The 21,033-nt window shown below is 35.7% G+C and overlaps 1 protein-coding gene across 26 annotated transcripts in view; it reads right to left on the reverse strand.

Moving 5' to 3' along the window:
* DST (dystonin) overlaps nt 1-21,033 on the reverse strand; it is a 454,426-nt gene that overhangs the window by 213,708 nt on the left and 219,685 nt on the right. For 25 of the 26 annotated variants that reach the window (XM_069070669.1, XM_069070676.1, XM_069070677.1 and 22 more), the window contains 9 exons: nt 15,387-15,499; nt 15,177-15,283; nt 10,771-10,890; nt 6,726-6,821; nt 6,506-6,633; nt 2,911-3,004; nt 1,800-1,954; nt 866-1,328; nt 655-783 (listed from right to left, as the gene is read on the reverse strand). In XM_069070669.1, coding sequence (XP_068926770.1) covers nt 655-783; nt 866-1,328; nt 1,800-1,954; nt 2,911-3,004; nt 6,506-6,633; nt 6,726-6,821; nt 10,771-10,890; nt 15,177-15,283; nt 15,387-15,499 — 1,405 coding nt within the window. Of the gene's footprint in view, nt 1-654; nt 784-865; nt 1,329-1,799; nt 1,955-2,910; nt 3,005-3,125; nt 3,427-6,505; nt 6,634-6,725; nt 6,822-10,770; nt 10,891-15,176; nt 15,284-15,386; nt 15,500-21,033 lie in introns of those variants that run through there. The other variant, XM_069070667.1, reaches the window with a different exon arrangement.

Raw genomic sequence — 21,033 nt, forward strand, 5'->3', positions numbered from 1 at the left:
TGCAGAATATATAAAAACAGACAGGAAGTGATTGGTGGGAAGGGAGAGGATACTAGTAGCTATGGAAATTAGTTCAGGGTTGACATGACATGGCAAGTGGTACTTGAGCTGAGTTTTGAAAGGAAACTAAGAATTCTATGAAGCAAAAGTGAAGAGGGAGTGAATCTTGGGCATGGGAGAAAGCCATTACAAAGGCACAGACACAAGAAATGGGTACCACATATGAGAAACACTAAAGAAGGTCAGTTTGACTGGAACACAGAGTGAGTGAAGGAAAGTAGTATATAATCAGCCTGGAAAAGTAATCTGGAACCATATTTTGAAGAGATTTAAAATGCCAAACTAAACACTTTATATATGCTTCTAGGGCTTACAGGGAGCCACTGGAATTTACTGAATAGACGAGTGACATGGTCAGACTTGTGCTTTAAATAAATCACTTTGGCAGCTGGATGAAGAATGAACTGGAAAGAAAAACTTGAAGAAGTGAGACCACTGGGAAACTATTTTAATGGTCTAGGTGAGAAGTGATGAAGAATTGAATTGGGATGTGACTGGTATATTTACCAATTATTTGATTTATGGGATATTTGTAGGGAAAAGAAAATAAATGTACTTTAAAATTAAATACAAAATGTTTTTCAATATACATACCTCACTGATTTTAGCTTCTTTAAGGCTAGATTCAAATTCTTCAATAGCTCTATGAACATTTTTGTGATTTTCTAGATGGCTTTCAACACTTGGCAAATCAGAACCCCATTCGGTTCGATCCAGTTGTACCTTAAAAGAGCAACAAAGACCCCAGTTAACAGGGAATTGCTAGAAACAAAGGCAGAGCTGAGGCTGAACTCAAGATGTTTACCTGCATTTCATCCACCCAATTCAAGAGATCCTGAACAAACTTCATGTTGATTTCCTCTTCTGTTAAATTCTGATCTAACAAAGAGGATTTCAGAAGTGGTTTTCGGATTTGCATCAACTTGAGTGTTTGTAATGAATTGGTGTCCACTCCTGATCCAAAGTTTGAAATTAATCCTGATGGAAAGCCAGGTGTATAGGCAGGAGTGACAGATGGAGTCAGTCTGGAAGTCAGACCTGATGACAGGCCTGATGTCATACTGGAAGGGGTAAGTGAAGGTGTTAAACTCTGGGTCAGCCCTGAGTTTAAACAGGGATTTAAGGTCTGTGCAAATCCTGAGTTTAAACTTTGTGTTATTCCTGATATCACTAGCTTTGTCTGTTCTGTTGTAAGGGAGCGTCCTTTGCTGTACACGGAGGAACATTCACTTCTTAAGGCCATAATTTCATCACGTAGTTTTGCAACCCTAAAAAACAATTACATTTGCTTTTTAAAACCTCATTACTACAGATGGAAGAGCATTTTTCCTCTATGTGCATTTTTTTCAAAAATGTTTTACATTTGAATTATGAGAATTTTAGAGCTTTTTCCCCTCATGTTGATTAGAATGATGAAATATCACAGCTACAAAATTTGACCCAATTTCTTAATTTTAAAAATGAGGAAACTAAGGTAATAATATGTAGATGAATTTGAAAGTCATTTGTTTCTATCCATTATGATAAATGTAGAGTATCTTTATGTAAATTAATGTATATAGAAAGATACAATATAATAGTCAAAGTGACATTCAACATAAAATAAATATTATAGAAGACATATCAACCAAATGTATTCTCTATTGTTAAGATGGTTAACTCTGAACTCAGTACAGTTTACATGCATACACAAATACATACACACATACATGCAGCATAAATCTATCGAGCTTATTTACCTCTGTACCAGCTGATCAGCCTGATAGTATTTTCCATCAACAAGAATTTGCACATCAATTACATGCTGGCGTAAAAGATTCTCACTTTCAAGTATATATCCAGCAATTTCTGCTTCATTCTGGAACTGCAGCCCTGATTCTAATCTTTTAGAATCCTATATTTTAAGATAAATATCAACAATGTCATAATTGACATACATTGACAAACAATTTCAATGAATGTCATAAAAATATTTTTCTAATGATTTAAGAATTACAAAGGACTTTATATATACTTTTATTTAGTCCTCACTGCAATTGTGTGAGGTCAGTACTCTAGGCAATATTATATCTATTTTATAAATGAAAAATAAAATATGAGGCATAAACAGGTTTAGTGACTTGCTCAAGGTCACACAAGCTATTAGAATCAAGTGAGATTTGGTCTCTGATTCCCAAGTCCTGGCTTTTTACCATAAAACCATGCTGCCATTCATAATATGAAAAAAAAGTTAACTCAACTAAAACTAAATGCTCCATAAATTTTTAATGGCTTAATGGATAGAGGGTTCATCTCACAATCAGGATGACCTTGGGCTCAAGTACCATCTCTAATACATATTGGCTGGGCAAAAGCTAGGCAAGCTTTTAACTTCTTGGTGCCCCAGGCAACTCTCTAAAACTATAATTGGGGGAACAGGGGCAGACCTACATTGGTAGAATGAGCTCCCTACTAGAGAGAAAGACAGAGACAGAGATGCGGGGAGGGGAGGAGGAAAGAGAGAGAAATGAATAAATAAATAAAAGAAAAGTACATACAAATGAATAAATGAACAAAGATAGTCTTGTTTTTTATCACAGGTGCAGGCTCGACTAAAAAAATTTTAAATACTTGAGTTTGCCTATGCATTCTTTGTTTTTCTCCCAATTTTGATGACTGCCCACACTTTTAAAAAAGTGCAGATAGCTACATGTAATGTAAAAAACAGCTTTCTTTAAAAAAAAAAAAAAAGGAGATCTGAAAATTCTGAAAAGGCAAATACCTAATAATCCAGTAACCAACAAATGAATATTTCAGTGAATCAAGGTTCATGCTACCCACCAACCCTCCACTACCTGAACACTGACTTACAGCCTGCAGAGCCTTTCGAGCAAGTATCAATTTGTCTTCACAGACTATACTGTCCCTCTGAACTCGGCTTGCGATCTGCTGCAACACTTCCAACCTAAAGGGAGACAGAATAGTAATGGCTCTTTACTCTCCCAACTCTCTAGCTTTCTCTACAGAAAATACAATCAAAACTTTATAGAAAAGAAGAAGAAAGTCCCACCCCAAACATACAGTACCTGTGTCCATCAAAGGATTCATTTCCAAAGCTTATACAAGAATTTATCAAAGTTGGCCCACAATGGACAGAAAGAAAATTCTCATTTGAGTCGATGCTAGTGCGGGTGCTGGTGGTGTTACTCACAACAGAGTCGCTGCTATGGTAACTATAGCTACTGCTCTGCATTTTTTTATTCTCAGAATAGTCTTCACTCTTGGGCCATTAAAACCAATTCAAAGGAAAAGCAAGTCAAGAAACCCCACAAAAAGTATAGCTTCCAGTGGGAAAAGGAGCTTCTGAAGGAAAGAGCATTGTGGCTTCCTTTAAATAGGCTTCAACATGCATATTCAACATGCAGCAAATAATATTCTGATAACTATTCAAAAGGATCTAGCCTAAAGCAAGGCATATGCTGGTTGAGGTTTGCCTTTTGTAGTCTGCATTAAATCTCTACAAGTACAGACTAATCGGGCTGATTGGGGCGTCACTGACAAAGATAATGCCAAATACTTTTACTAAGAGTCACTGCATTTAAACTAGGTAAAAAACAACTCAGTTTCCAAAAAATGGCTCACTACAAAATATATATCGATTATCTTTTCTTTCCTTTCACAGAACGATAAATCCTAAAATCTGGACCACTCTAAGAGTCATTCTTTGAAAACTGATCTTCAATTAAAGGAATACAACTATTTAGCTATAACATTATGTCAAAGGGACAGATCTGCACTGTAAAATGTGAAGGAGAGAGTTACAATTATGTACTGTATAGTGATAAATTTCATTACACATTGAATAAAGTAGATTTTATTTCTAAATTACAGGAAGTATCTTATCTATGCAGATTGAAGTAATCAAACAATTTCCCAAAGTCATTAATTTTACTTTATAGTATATTTGTTGTTGTTCAGTCTGTTTTTCAGTCATGTCCCACCTTTCATGTCCCCATTTGGGGTTTTCTTGGCAAAGACACTGGAGTGGTTTGCCACTTCCTTCTCCAGCTCATTTTACAGACAAGAAAACTGAGGCAAATGGTTAAGTGATTGCCCAGGATCACACAGCTTTCTAAGTGACTGAGGCCACATTTGAACTCAGGTCTTCCTGACTCTAAGCCAGGAGCTTTATAGCCAGACCCAAGGGGTCCTTTGTAAGCTCATTTCCACCTATACTTAGTGCTTTTTTTTTCATGGGGTTTTTTTAAGCCAAACTTCTGGGACAGTAAAGACAAAACTCAAAAATTTTGTCTTCACCTATTTTTTTTCCCTCTTGTGGTATGCAAACTCTTCCTTCACTCCACCTCTTTCCCACTCCATGCCAGGTAGTGATTATTTGAAATGACCAGGTAGTGCCAACAAACTTGTTGCGTCAAGAAAATGAAGGCATTTGCCCAACCCATTATCCATAGATTTTCATGCTTGCCTTCCAATAATATAAAAGCACATACATATCTAAATCATAGGACTTCTTTTCAATTCAGCTGATAAAGGAGGGATTTCTCCCTTTGGGTCTCAGTTCTCTCTCCAAGAACAAAAGTAATAAGAATGAATAATTTCTAAGGTTACATGTAGCTCTACATTTCTGATCCACTGATCCTCTTAGGATGTAAGAAGAAACATCAGGTTTTTATGCCAAATATAGCTAACTGAAAACCTTATTGTCAAACAGTTCCTTAAGATATAATTTAATAAGTATTAATAAATAAGATATAATAACCAGTCATTATCACACACGTTGCAATATAGAACGTTAGGAAGTCTACTTGATTTGGAAGTTAAAAGATCTGAATTCAAACTCCAGCTTTGCTACTCACTAGTTGTGTGACTTTGGGCAAACCACTTAACTTTTCTGTGACTCAGTTTTCTTATCTGTAAAAGATTGAACTAGATGACTTCTGAGATCCTTTCCAACTAACTCTTAAGGCTGTGATAATATGATCATTTTCTTTCAGTCTTCAAACTATAATTCCCAGATGAATTTTTCCACTGGTTTACTAAATAAATATGCTGTCTAGTTTTGATTAACCAGAACATCAGAGTGGAAGCAAAGATGATTTTCACCTTGACCCAGAAACATGGTATCATGTAAGGTTATAAACTTTGCAATTCACATACGCTTTGTCTTTTTTCAAGAAAGATGTAGCATGATTTTCAATCAATTAAAAACAGAATGATCTTCCTTCCACCTTCCCCACCTCCTTGCCCTATTTATGAATCAAGTCAATTTTTCCTAATCTAGATAAGAGAGTATAGGCAAAGTGTAATGGGAATTGGAATTTGAAGATCTTCCCTGCCCTTTAACAAGTCTAAGGGAATTTGAAGACCATCTCCCTGCTTTGAAGATTTTCCCTGCCCCCTAATAGGATGAATGTAATCACATGGAACCTGTGGTGGGAGGAGTTTGCTGAAGGGTAGAGAAGAGCCCATAGGAAGTCAGAGCAGCTAGACAGTGGGGAAGAGAGGACACACCCAGTGAGACAGCTAGGCTTATGAGTGTTGGTTTGTGGGTTTGTGAGTGTTGGTTTGTGGCTAAAGGATGGTGTGGCTCTCTGCTACATTGTAGCATATTAACTTCTATGTTGCTATGATGGATTTGGTTTCCTGGTGTTGGGATATGGTTTTCTGGTGTCAGAATAAATGTTTTGTTTCTGTATTCTATATGAAGAGTCTGTTATATTTCGCGATTGAGACCTATGCCAGCATATTTACAATCACCATTAGCACTGTGAATATTGTGTTGGTGCTACAGCAAGCAGAGGAAATGAGGATCACAGGTGCCACGAGGATAGGGGCTATGAAAAGATTTGGTTATTGTCATAATGCAAAAAGTTTTTCTAAAAATAAAAACACCATTCCCATCTCCTTTTCTATGTCCTATATCTAATTCTGTTATGTCCTAAATTGGGAGGCCTAAGATGGGAAATAATAATCTTAACTAAAAACAAAAAGAAATTAAGGACCTGATGAGAAATCTCTCACAGGAAGCTTAAAAGATTCCACCACCACCACCACCACCCCTTAATCCCTTTTTATATTTTCTTCATGAAATTCCAGATTTGTTGCAGGCCTCTGAAATTCTTACAAAGGGAGGCTTCCAAGGTCCTTTCATATCATAGGCACTAAAAGGGATCCTTAGTATGTGTTCAAAGTTCAGTGCTCCATTAATTGATAAAAAGGACAAATAAGCAAGTGTATCCAATTAAGAAGGTGAAGGATAAACCTGGTAATTGCATAGGGTCAAACAATTTTTGAAAACATGATTTCTGAAACTGAAGTGCAAACTAAAATAATCCTAGATTCTGAGACTTGGTGTGAAAAGCCTAGAGACATTAGGTATCTCTTGGAATATGTCTGAAAGATAATATTTATGACAATATCCACCGGCAAGCATTAAGTTTTTTACCTCTCCACTTCTGGCCGTAAAGTCTTCTCCCGCTCAAGCATGGCAATAATGAGTTTCCCCCACTCTTTTTCTATATCATTTGGATGGTAGCCCTGAAGAAGTTTGATGCGTCCAAACTCTATCCAAATCTTGAAAAAAAAATACAAAAGAACAACTTAAAACATATATCAAAAACAATGAAAAAGTGAAATTGACAGTCAAAAGAAAGTTGCCTACTTACCTCTAGTAGTTTATAGAGACGTTTAATTTTTGACTTTTCTATCTCCTTTGGTGGAATTTCTGTTTCTTTAAATTGTAAATATTGATTATAAAGTGCCTAAAATAAAACAGAAAAGGTAACAGTGAGGACAAGACTTCTAAGATCTATTTTCACTATCTTCCAATTTTACTACTTTGAATGCTACCTACTCTACCTTATGTATATTAGTGGGAGCACTTTATAGCACTGGCACTAAAGGGCAAGGCTAATAATACCCACCTTTAGGGGAAGCATGATATACCATGTTGTTTCACATGTGGCTACAATTGGGGTCATTTCACTTTTGTTGGATTCAAATCCACATAACAATAATTGCATTTTAAAGGGGTTTTCTATAACAATTACACCCAGAAAGGAAGAAAATAGCATTTAGCAAAAAACATGGAAAAAAAATCAATCATATGGTATTTTTGTTTGGCTTTTTGTCAACTACTCGTGTCTGTGACCCTTTTTGTGTTTGGGGGGGTTTGGTTTGGTTTGAGTTTTTTTGCTTTTTTTTGGAGGGCAATTGGGGTTAAGTGACTTGCCCAAAGTCACATGGCTAGTAAGTATGTCAAGCGTCTGAGGCCAGATTTGAACTCAGGTCCTCCTGACTCCAGGGCCGGTGCTCTATTCATTGCGCCACCTAGCCGCCCCCCTTTTTGTGGTTTTATTGGCAAAGATACTGTAGTGGTTTGCCATTTCTTTCTTCAGCTCATTTTACTGATGAGGAAACTGAGGTGACTTAGTTAAGTGACTTGCTCAGGGACCCACAGCTAATATGGGTCTGAGGCCACATTTTAACTCAGGTCCTCCTTTCTCCAGGACCACTCTATCCACTGTGACACCTAGCTCCTTTACAAGAATACTTGGAGTTACCCATGAAGAACAACAGGATCTCAGTCAGAGAACCACAACGTGAGCCCAGTTTTGACCATTTAAATTTATCACATGATGGTGGTATCTTATTTCACCTTTTTGGACCTCAGTTTCAATGTTTACAAAGGAAATGAATATTTAAACTACCTACTCTCTGGGATTGAAGTTAACAAAGTACTTTTAAAACTTTAGGTACTATCCAAATGTGAGCTATAATAATAATTTTATACTTTTTTAGTTCATTAATGTCCTAGCAGAAATGTAAAATATTTGCTACTATAAAATTATGAGCTAAATTTTATTTTAATTTGTTGTTTCAATGGTCAAGCAAAATGAAGTGGAGAGAAAATGAAACTGAAGCTATTGAGTTTCTTTGTTATTCTAGCAGCTTCAATCATGTAATTAAATTATTATCTAATTTACTGCTCTAAGAAGCTGTTCAACTAAAATTATATATGTTCCCTCAGGTCATTTAACTATAATAAACAATTATTAATATTTTAAGTGATTTCAATTTCAAAACTATATTAGAGCAAATCCCCTTGATTAAATAAATGAATATTGATAAATGAGTGCTCCATCTACACATACTATGTGTATTAACATGCATCCAAATTTTAATTCAACCCTGTAAATCCTAATACAAAATTCTGTTGAATTTTGTTATATATTTTGTGGACATAATATCATAATATTATCATCTTGCAAGATCATTTCAGCCTTGGTACTTGCCTGTCATCAGTACCCTCTGCTCCTGGGCACCCTTTGAATGGAGGATGGAGTGGGGAACTCCTCCCAAAACATCCATTTAAAGAAGAGACCCAGGACAGCCATCTCTTCATTTCCCACCTGGATATGTTACTTTAGACTTCTTTATCACACTCCCATACCAAGTGACTTCCCTTCCTTTTCCACACACAATCCCTCCATTCTGCCTCACTGCTTTTCAGCTTTCTTTTCTGTGTTGTCCTCTGCCAAAAGTTTATAAATTCCTTGAAGGAAGGGACTATCTTTTTTTATATTTGCATCTCCAGGGCTTATCAAGGTGCCTGCCACATAGTAGGCACTTAACAAATGTTTACTGACTGTAACATCAACAGCGGCCAATTCTAAAGATACCAAGGTACTGAAAAAGGTCACCAGACTTGGAATCTTAAGGCCTACATTTGAATTCTTGTTCTGATACAATTTGTGATCTTGTCAAGTTACTAAAGCTTTATTGAATCTAAGTTTTCTCACCTATAAAACAGTAACAGCACTTTTACTACAAGCCTCAGCTACAAGGATGAAGCGGTACTACACATGTAAAATACTTTACAACTTTAGAGTTTTATACAAATGAAATCTATGTTATCTTCCCAGATGTGTCATGTCACTTCTGAACTGGCAACCCCAGTATTCCCTCGAGGTTCTTCCGGTTACCTCAAGATTTATATCAATCAAGAGGCAATAGCTGGATACACAGAAAATGGTTTGAATGTGAAATCTCAATCACGTATTTTCATTCAGTAGACTTGAACTCCTGTCCCTATGCATTTACTGAATGCCTTCTTCATAGAGAGCATTTTATGAAGTGATGTCAAATGACACACAAGAAAGTGAAGAAGTGACTCATGATTTCAAGAAACTTAAACTCCAGGTAGAGAAAACTACAGGTGACATAAGTTTAGGGACCAAGCAACATACCAACAAGTATCAAGTCATTCCATATAAAGTAACACTATTCTCATAGTGAGGTTAAGATTTATATCAAAGAGGGTCAATGTAGATACACGAACACACTCATTAATTCTCAGGTGTTGAACTTAAGTTATATGAATTTATGTTGTTTTCTTTTGACCATAAAAATACATAGACTAAAAATCAAACTGGATTATTTAAGTTATATCTAAATTATTAATTTTTAAAAATAAAATTTTATGACATTCACTTATTTAGCCCACCAAAAAAATCACAAAGAATTAAAATTTTCTATTTCTGTCTTTGCTTATATTTATATGATGCTTCTGCTTCAAGAGAGCTCAACAGAAACATATTAAGATGGTAATTATTAAGTAGTTAACTACACCATGAAGTTAGGCAATCTAGAAGTAAAATTACATTCATACTATATGTGTATGTATATGTGTATATGTGTATGGATGGACAGATGTGAGTATATATGTGTATATATGTACATATGTGCTTATATATACGCTGTGTGTATGAAGATGCATGTATAAACACATATAATAAATATGGCCTGATAAAAACAAGAGTCTCGAAGCAAGAATCTTTTCTTTTGACAGAAGTTTTATAATTAGATTCTACTGCATACTGAACTCCAGCAAAAATGTTTTATGTGAGAACAAGAATTGTTAGTGAGTTTTATAGCTGGTGATGGGTTTTGTCCTCTTTACTCTTAGTATGCCCAGCACCTCAAACTCCACATTACATTTATATAAATTTAATGAAAGCCTTCCATAATCCCATTCCCCTTCACACAAATGGGATTCTGAGAATCTCAGCCATACTAACAAAATACCAAGGATAATATGCCACTCAGCAAGTTACAGAGTCATTTTCATCCTCAGAATGAGATTAGACCTTGGCATCTTGACAATGATGTCGCTAAGATAATAGTAGGTAAAGTCTGAACTGCTTCTTCCTCTTTTCCCTTTTACCCTCATCTCTAAATCTCCCTGACCTTTTTTCTGTGGATAAGTGGATGGTTTCACCAGCAGCAAGTTAACCAGGCTAATCCATTAATAGAGTGAAGGGTCCTTTGGCTTAAATGTAAGAGATTTAAGTTGGAGGAAAACTGTCAGAACTAAATTCATGCTACCCTTTGGTAAATGTTTTCAGAGGTAGAGAGGCATAGAGTGTTTTTAGTATCATTTTAAATTGAGTTTCTAATCTCTTACCAAGAATATTGGTTTTATTACATTTTATGGTCTACTTCTGTTGCACTGCATGTTAACCCTTGAGCCTGGAAGACTAGACAGGCCTACATCAGGCCTGACCCAGGATAACTTGCTTCAGTTTTTTCTGGACTTCTACAAACTATGAAATTATTATAATATTCAAAAACTAACAATGAATTCAATGTAACTGAGCTCAAAAATGCCATCTATTGAATGAGAGAAGTATAATCACTTATGACACTGACCTTTAGTTCTACAGGATTGTTGGGAAATGTTCTGTCAGACATTATCGTAACATGGTGCCTGATCCACTGGATGAGGTAGTTCACCATATTCTGGTATTCAATCCACTTAACTTCAACATCCTAGAACACAACACAAATCATTAAAAAGGAATATGTGCACAATCAAATTCACATCAATATTCTGCATTTAATTTTTTCATTTAATAAGCATTTATTAAGCACCAACTCTGTCAAGAATTGTACTAGGCATGGAGGGATATAAAGACGAAATGAAAATACCCCAGTCTTTCAAAGGAGTTTACATTCTCCACAAACACAAAAATGTACAAATGGAAGTAAATGCAAAAATATATAAAGTACATACAAATTAGTATCATAGTAGAAGGACTTTACAACTAGGGTGATCTGGAAAGGCCTTTAGTAGGATATGGTATCTCAACTGAGTCCTAGAAGAAGCTAGAGATTCTAAAAGTCAGAGGTGAGGATAGTGTTCATGCCAACTTTGGAGGACAGACATTCTAGCTACAGGGGACAGACTGTAGAAAGGCACATACGTGAGGACATGTCATGTATGGGGAACAGCAGGTAGACCATTTTGACTGGAATGTTAAGTGTGCAAAAAGACATAACATATAATAAACCTGGAAAGGTAATGTGGAACCAGATTATGAAGGGCTTTCAATGCCTAAGATATTTATATTTTACCTTTGAGAAACAGAGAGGCAATGAAGCAAAGTAGAGATATATAAAATTTACCCAGATTTTTGCAAAGCATTGACAAATCTTTTCATACTATCACACAGAAAAGATGGTTCAGATGAGGGAAACATGGAAGTTCTAGGTGGGTAAACTCAAAATTGGCTACGTGACAAGACCTAAAGAGTAGTCATTAATGATCAATTTCAGCATAATGGAATGCTCCTGGGATGTTTTTGGTCTTTTCCTATGTAATATTTTTATCAATGACTTAGGTAAAGGTTTAAATGGCATGCTTATGACACAAAACTGGGAGAGATAGATAACACAAAGAATGAGAGAGTTCATACTCAAAAAGTTAACTATAATCTAGAACCCCAGCTTGAACCTAAAAAGATGATGTTAAATTGGCATGTGCATCATAACTTACAAATGGGCTTAAACAAAACAAACTTTGCAAGTACAAGTTGGTAGAGGTATGATTAGAAGAGATTATCTGAAAAAAAATATCTAGGAGTTATAATTACTGAAAACTTAATGAGTCAACAATGCAATGTGATAGTCATGAATCCTAGTATGATCTTGAGCCACATTAAGAGAAACATTTCTTCTCTTCTCCAGGACCAAGGAGATTATAATACTATTGTTCTCTACTTTTAGTCAGGCCACCTATAGAGTATCACACTCAGTTCTAGGCACCACATTTTAGAAAATACATGGACAGGCTGGAATGTATCCAGAGAAGAGCTATCAATATGGGGACAAGCCTCAAGTTCATGCCATATGAAGACATGAAGTTAGTTTGGGAAAGATAAGACTTGGTAGGATGGCTGTGCTCAAGTATTTAAATGGCCCTCACATGTAAGAAGGAAAAGATTCTTTCACTTGTACCCAAAGGAATAAGCAAAGGCTGGAAAACCAGAGCTTTTGTAGGGAGGATTCACATCTGGGTATAAATTGGAGTAGATGGTCTCCACAATCCCTTTAAACTCCAAGATTCTATGATTGTGAGGGGGGATCTTAGCTAAAAACCTTCATTATAAATTGTGTCCTCTTATCTTTCAAGAACATATGGTTACTTTTTGACATAACCACTGCAAAGGCTGAAAAAATCATTTGAAGGATTTGTGTCTTGGACCAGAGAAATTCTGTATATCTGGTAGATTAGTTCTAGCTAAAGACAGCAGAAGCTCAGCTGCAGAAAGTAGAACACACAAGATGATTAATTAGGAGCAAGTAGGTGGTATATTAAATATTGCACTGGATCCAGAGTCAGGAAGACCTGAGTTCAAATGTAACATAAGACACTTACCAACTATCGAACCATGGGTAAGTCACTTAACTTTTGCTTAAAAACCTCAGTTTCCTCATCTGCAAAATAGGAATAACAATAGCACCTACCTCTGGGTTGTTGTGAGGGTCAAATAAGATTATAATTGTAAAGCACTTAGCACAGTCCCCAGCACCTCACTGTATAAATGCTAGTTATTATTATTATTGTTGACAAAATCAATTCATCAAGAGAATCCATCAACTATGACACAGAGGAAATTCCACATTCCCTGGTGGAGGAAATACCCATGCTACTAAGATAATAAATCATTAAAAGTACTGAATTATTGATCTTATATGGGAATTGTAACTCATTGTACTTATTAGCTATATCACTAACTAGTTATAAGACTTTGACAATCTCTCTGTGATTGACATGGAAATCTTAATACCTGCCCTAGTTGAGAACATTATAAGAATTAGATGAAATAAACTTATGAAAGTACTTGAAAAGTATAGAAAGGCTACATATATACACATACATATATATATATATATAGTGCATGTGTGCGTGTATGTGTGTGTGTGTGTGTGTGTGTGTGTGTGTGTGTGTGTGTGTGTAGTGAGACATGGGAGTCACTGGCACAGGACTGTCTGGCATAGTGTTCCCACATCAAAGAAGGCACTGTACTTTGTGAGCAAAATAGAATTGTGGCAGCTTAAAAGAACGTGAAATGTGAACATTTGAAACCACCTGCAATCCAGATGTTCATATGGACTGGTTGTAGAGCATTCTGGGCTTGTACTGGTCTGATCAGCCACAGTCAGGCACAATGCAGACCCCAACATAGTGGGGTCATTTTGGTCCTCTTTGAGAATGAAGGAACCAACCATATAAGAGAGTACAATGTAACAGGCTTACAGTCAGGTAGACAGGTTCAATCCTTGCCTCTTATGTATAACAGTTGTGTAACAAAGGCCAAATCATCTAGTTTCTCTCCAAGCCCCAAGTAACTCTCTAAAATAACAAAATATAAAGGCGTTTCTAATCTGCACTGGTGGATAGAGTTTCCACACTGATGAAATAAATTATATGTCCAGACCAAAAAACAAGTGGGAACATTTTATATACATGTGTGTACACACATATACATATGTATGCATGTGGGTATAATATATACACAAATAGCTAGTAATTATAAAGCACTCTGTTTGTGTAAAGTTTTACACATGCTGCCACATTTGACTCTCATAACAACTCTATAAGAATACATTATTCCCATTTTACAGACATGGAAACTGAAGCTAAGAGACATTAAGTGTTTGCCCATGGTCACAGAATTAATGAGTGTCTCAGACAGGATTCAAACTCAAGTCTTTCTGATTCTAATCCAGGGCTCTATTCAATGCCCTAGCTAGTTATTAATCAAATGAAGAGCAGTTGATAGAGAGAGCTGAGATTATATTATATATATACCTCAAGGATCTGTGATTTCAAAGGTATTGTCATTAACCTTAGAAGATGAAGATCAGTAACCTTCTACCCCTTAATAGTTTTCATTGAATTTTAGTGAATAAAAATAAATTATCACCTGGCAGTAAATATTCTGATAAGACTCTTTAGGGACAACTAACCTGTTTTTCCCACAAGAGATACAAAGTCTGTTGGCATATTTGGCTGAGTCAGACAGAATTTGCACTATAAAGGCATGACCTATGAAAGTCTAATGTCTCAATGAGGCATCAAAGGAGTAGTTTAAGAAGAGACGGGAGTTTAGAGGAGAGACATTAAGCTAAAATGCTGAAATCTCCAAATTTAAAGGTAACAAGATTGTATGAAATGATTATTTTGCGATAAAAATTACTCTGATAATTTGTACACTAAAATACTAAAGGGGATCCCTAGCAACCTTCAAAGTCTGGCTAAAGCATCACCTCCTCTATAAGGCTAATCTTGATCTCTTCCATGGCCAATGCCTGGCCCTCTGAAACTATTTCATATTTACTAGCTCTATCCATCTTTATATCTATAGGTATCTATTTCATATTTACATATTTGTCTATGTGATGGCTCCCCCAATAGAGTATAAGCACCTTAAAGGAAAAAACTGTTTCATTTTTGTCTCTATATTCACAGAAGCTTATATATAGTAGGTACTTAATAAATGTTTATTGAATGAATAGTAAAGTTAATAAGATACTTATATAATATTATCCAATTATAGACTGTATCTGAATTAAATATTTTAAGAAGAATTATTTAGCAAATGTTCAAAATTAAAGCAATGGCTCATTAAGCTAAAATGGCAAGTTAGTATTTTTTATCTAGCTATTGTCAGTTAATAAAGAACCTAGTCACCTGACCAGTGATCAACTGGTAATATGAAGCATGGAAAATCAATTTGAAACTTATTAAGCTAATGTACTCTCCTACTTACATTAGCACTGATGCCTTCACCACCTTCTGGTACCTTGGGAAATGCATCATAGAGTGATGATACATAGGTTATCACTGACTTTTCATCAGGTGAGGAGACATCAACATCTAAGTGGCAAAAGGAATTGGTTATTTCACCATGTTGATTGCCTAAGTTGATTCAAACTTTTATAATGGCTAAGATGCAGCAGAGAAAAAAACAACCACTTACCTTCAGGGTCAAGAAGTCTTATGACACCAATTTTTTCTGCTACATAAAAAGCATGTTCTAAATTTGCAAGGTTGCTTTGAACAGCAACGGTATTCATGTCTATCAGGTCCGGCCTAGAAAGGGAAAAAAAAATACATTATTCTTATTATGTTTGGCTCTAGATTATATTACTTACACACACGCACGCACACACACACACACAGAGTTGTGTAAGAAATTCCATTAAAATTGATTCTGTAAAGCCGATGGGAATGTACAATCTCTTGAATAACTTCATTTTTCTGTGGAGAGTGGGGAGAACAGGCACAACACAGAAATTTTTATTTATAAAACAGAATTTAAAAATTAAAATCTTCACAGACTTAGTTCATTCTTGAAAATGTAGTCAAGTGCTTACCCAAGGTTATACATGAATGAAAAAGTATTTGTGTTTATTTTATACCAATCAAAAGGTGTTTAATAAGGACCTACTAGATAGTAGGCATTGTTCTAAGTGCTGAGGGTACAAATAACAAAAAGCAAGATGGTCCCTGCCCCCAAGAAGCTTACATTTTAGTAGAGGAAGATAATCTATATAGGAAAATGTTCACCAGGGAAAGGTGTATTGGTCAGGAAAGTCATGTGGATGGTAAGCAGAATCACTGGACTCTGATTTAAACATTCTTTCCAAGAATGGTTAGTGTTAATTTGATTTCATTATTGCTCTCAGAGCATAGAGTAGGAAGTAAGTCCAGAGTGCTAAGTGGTAGGTCTCAAATCTAGCAGACATGGTAAACATTCATCAGTCAGAAATAATTTCCATTCATCTCTCCAATTTGAACTCTCCACTGAAGCCAGGACCCTCATGACTTGTTTGCAAAACAGTGCTCAGTACTAACTTTAGAATGCCTCTGCTCATGCTATTTTTCCCTCACAGACTCCCCTTCTTCACTTCTACTCCTACCCATCCTGAAGTGTACCACTTAAATTTCTTGACCTCTATAAAACTTTTTCTCATCATTCCAATTCTTCTCTGAACTTGATCACATTCAATGGTCATGAAATGCATCTTGGTACATCAATACATATGCTACTTTGAATCATGAGTGTTTATTTCCAATAAAATTATAAGTCTGTATAGTAGAAAGATTTTTTCCTATGGTTATTTTGTATCTTCCTGATTAATACAGCAGCAGTTAAAAGTTTTTAATGTGGAAAAAGTATATTAATTTGGGGGGTGGAGAGGGAAGAGAGGATTCCCTGTTATAGACCTGTGTACATCATCCATCCACTTAGGTATGACTGTAACTGTCAATGTTTGCCCCTGAGAGAAGAACACAAACTGTTCCTTTTCCAAGGACATAAAGTATGTGTAAGGTTTATTTTGGTTAGGAGGGCATTTATGTCTGGTCCACCACCTGGTTCACCATTCCTTTTTAAACTAATAATCCTTCCAAGTAGGTGCTAAATTCTGTTTCTTCTTCTTTTTTTATGTTTTTTTATTTTTGGAGAGGGAAGAGAGGGTGAATGGGGTTAAGCGACTTGCCCAAGGTCAAAGAGCTACTGTCAAGTGTCTGAGTCCAGATTTGAACTCAGGTCCTCCTGACTCCAGGGCTGGTGATCTATTCATCGCACCACCTAGCTGCCCCTGTTTTCTCCTAAACTACTGAATGGTTGCAAATGCTATCACCCTCTAAATATGTCAACCTAGGGAAAAGTCCTGGTCATCCTATTTATATGCCCTAGTTATGGCTTTACTTGCAAGCACTCTCTTTGAACCTCAGATTCCTGAACTGTAAAATGGCAATAATGTTTGTACTATGTATCTCACAAGTTTTGTAAAATATCACCACAATAGATGAGAAGTTTGCCAATCTTGTACCCTTCACACTGACAAGTCCACTAAAAAAAAGTAATTTCTCTTGTCAAACTAAGTATCCTCCAAGACACAACTTATTATTTCATGTTAAATGACTCTGTGGAAAGGAAGCCTACATCAAGATTATATTGCAGAGACCTAAGCAAGTTTGTGTCATAATTTAGACAAGAACAAATATTTAAAGCTCTTTGTATAAAATGTAGTGTTGTTTCAAAAAAATCCAAACTTTCTGGTGAAATATGGATCAGAAATACTTAGACTGCCAATTTTTTGAACAAGAAAGGACTAGTTGTTATATAAACCCTGCCATTACCAAAGAAAAGCAAACACTGAGTAATCCCAGCCACAATAAATAAAGTCATTGAAGAATAAAGTTTTCAGTTAAGGGGAAAGTGAAAAATTTTCTTCCATATGACACCATGATTTTAGCATGAAAGTAGTTTATATCTCACTTCCCACAAATCAAAAGTAGAATGTGACACAATATTTTAATATAATGAAAAAGAAAATACTTTATATCACCTAAATAAAATCTTTTTCTTTACTACTTTTCTATGTTTCTTCTTTTAAAGAATCCTGGGCAATATGGAAAAATTATAAACTTGGAAAACTTGAGGGGGGCTTATATACTTAAAGCATGAAAAAAATGGCAACACAGAGTTTCCAATATACTTTTTTCTTCCTACTTTTCCACTGATTTTCAACATGCACTGGGACCATAATTTGGGTCAGCTTCTTTTCTTTCTTTTACTTGGTGCCAGTGAGATAGAATCATAAAATCTTAGAGCTGGAAGAAACATCAAATGATATTTAATCCAACTCCAAATTTGGGGGTGGGGGGGAGAGACAGGGATAGGGAGGTGGGGAGTGAAGGGGAAACAGAACTAAGGTCCACTGGGAGAAGATGACTTGCCCAAAGCGACACAGGTAGTAAATGGTAGAGCTAGGGACTCAAAAAGTCCTCTGGGAAGAATGATCACTGGAGTTAAAAGCTGGAGCAACTATGTTTAAATAACATCCCTGTTATGTACCATTTGTGTAACTTTGTGGAAGTGTCTTCCTCTTTCTGGGCCTCAGTTTTCTCATTTATAAATTGATATTTCATATCTAGTACTAAAAAAATCGTACTAGATAATTTTCTAAGCTCCCTTCCACCTCAAAATCTATAACATTGTGGTCATGTGACATCAAAACAGATAAGAGTGTCTCTTTCAATACTAAGTAATTTAGGAGGGAAAAAACACTAACTGGGAGGAGGATTAAGGAAAGGTTTTATAAGGGAGGTGACACGTGAGGAAAGGGAAAGTGTCTGAGGCCAGATTTGGACACAAGTCTTCCTAGTACCAGATACAGAACTTAATCAAAACACTGTGCCATGTAGCCTATAGGGAATGGCTAAACAGAGTATGCCTATAAACATAATGTAATCCTATAATGCCATAAAAATCTATTTTCTTATGATAATTTCTCACTGGGAAAATTATTTCCCAGAAAAACCTGGGATGACTTGTATAAACTGATTTAGAGTGAAATAAACAGAACCAGAGGAATGATTTATACAACAAAAGCAATGTAAAAATGAATTGTAAAGACTTAATCAATAATAAGACTAACCATGATTCCAGAGGATCCATGATGGTGAACACTACTCACTGCCTGACAGAGAAGAGATAGAATCAATATGCAGAATAAAACATATTTTTGGACACAGCCAATATGGGAAGAATTTGTTTTGCTTGACATATTTGTTCTGCACATTTTTTACTAAAGTTTTATTTTTCTTTCTCAATTGGGGGTGGGGTGGAGGAAGGACAAGGAGAAAATAAATGCTTGTTAATTTTTTAAATTAACTTAAAACAAAAAGGGAATGGTCTGTTGAGCTCTGGGAAAATTTGGTATCTCATATAAACAATTTCATACATTAAAATATAGTATTTTTGTCAGTGAATAGTCAGACCAAAAGATTATTTATTTACAAATGAGAAAACTAAAAATGAAGACAGCAACAACTGTAGACAAAATGTACAGGTGTCAATGGCTATATCTGAGTCATTTAAAGAGATAAAAAGAAAAAGGATAAAAATCACAGAGAGAATATAAGAATTAGTTTGGTTTAAGTTTTATATTCCAGTCTTACTGAAATATAATGTTTTTAAGTAGAAATAATATGAAATAGGTCTGGACAAATGGATGCCGTTACTCAAGTTTAGGGATTAGTGAAACTCCCAGGCTGTATTGTCCAATCCTTATGCCATTCCTTCCAGAATCATATATACAAACTAATATGTAATAAAAAATGCCTGTCTTTAAGGGATAGGCTGTTCCATTGTTCCCACCTGCCTAACTGCCTGCAGGGCTCTTCTCTTCTGACTCTTCACTGCTGACCTCAGCTGTTTGCTGCTCAAAAGCCAGCTTAGAGCTTTTAACATCTGACATTTCTGCTAACACCATAATGGCCACTGCTTCTTGTCTTTGCACCTCTCTTCCTTCCACTTCTCTCCTTTGTTGTTCTCTCTTCCTTCTTCTGTCTTCTGCCCCTTTTTAATTCTTGCCCTTTGCAGAAAGTTGCTGGTCTTTTACAGACACTACCAGTCCATATTAAAGCATTTGTGCTAGCCAACCAACCCCACCAATCAAAGTAAATCAAATGTAATCTTTTGCTCTTGGATTTCTAGATCCTCAGAAATGGCTTTGTTGCTGGCAAAGACAAGTCCTCTTTGTTTGACCCTCTACCAAGAGCAGTTTGAAACACCCGAAGTTGCCAGAAAGCTCTTCTCTGGCTCACCCAGGTTTTATATTAATTGGACTCTCTCACTGTCTCCATAAATGGCATAGCAAAGTTAAATTTTCTGCCTTCAGTTCAAGAGTAATAATCACCAACTTTACCATAACAACAATAATGACTGTCATTTACACAGCTCTAACATTTGCCAAGCACTGAATGTACATTTTCTTATTTGAGTAATCACATTGCATGATGTCTAAAGATGGTTTAAATGTAAGTGCCTTATAAACAAAATTTTAAAAACTCTCACTGATGTTTTAGTACAAAAACAGGAAGAATAGTCACGTTCTACTTGAAGTTTTTCATTCAATGTCATGACACGGTTTCAATAAAGTTATAAAGCCCCAAAAGTTTATTGACTCCAAGTATTCAAGAGATTTAGTAGATTTGTCAGGCTTTTGGTGAAGCTGGATCCCTACCCTTGAAAGTCATAAACAAACATCCCAAACTCACACACAGATAAATTTGGCTGAACATTCCTTTTCCAAAAGAGATGCCTGTGGTATAACCACACCCAAATGAGGTGCTCAGCTTCCCAAGGCATTAAATATTTCACTAAATGTATTAGATCACATATTATTAGAAATTGTAAATATATTAGAAAATTACATAGGATCTGGGGGAAGGGAATATATAAAGAATGAATCAATGAAAATGAAGGAGTTATGCATTTCATTTAGCCTGAACCAAGGATACACGGACCTTTATAAAAACACATAGGTCAAAGATTTAGAAATGGAAAGAACATGAAAAATCATCTGGTCCAAACTTATTTTACAGATAAGGAAACTAAGGTCCAGAAAGGCCAAATAAATGACTTACTCAAAATCAGACAGGGCAGAGATTTAAACTCAAGTCTTTTGACTCTCAATTCAACCTTAAACATTTACTAGCTGTGTGACTCTGGGCAAGTCATTTAACTTCTTTCAGACTCAGTTTCCTCATCTGTAAAATAGGAGAAATAATAGCACCTACCTCATAGGGTGGTTGTGAGCATCATATAT

Source organism: Petaurus breviceps, unplaced genomic scaffold (genome assembly GCF_028583685.1).
Source record: "Petaurus breviceps papuanus isolate PSGF00001 unplaced genomic scaffold, PetGlider_PUasm1.0 90822, whole genome shotgun sequence".
NCBI classification, from domain to species: Eukaryota; Metazoa; Chordata; class Mammalia; order Diprotodontia; family Petauridae; genus Petaurus; species Petaurus breviceps.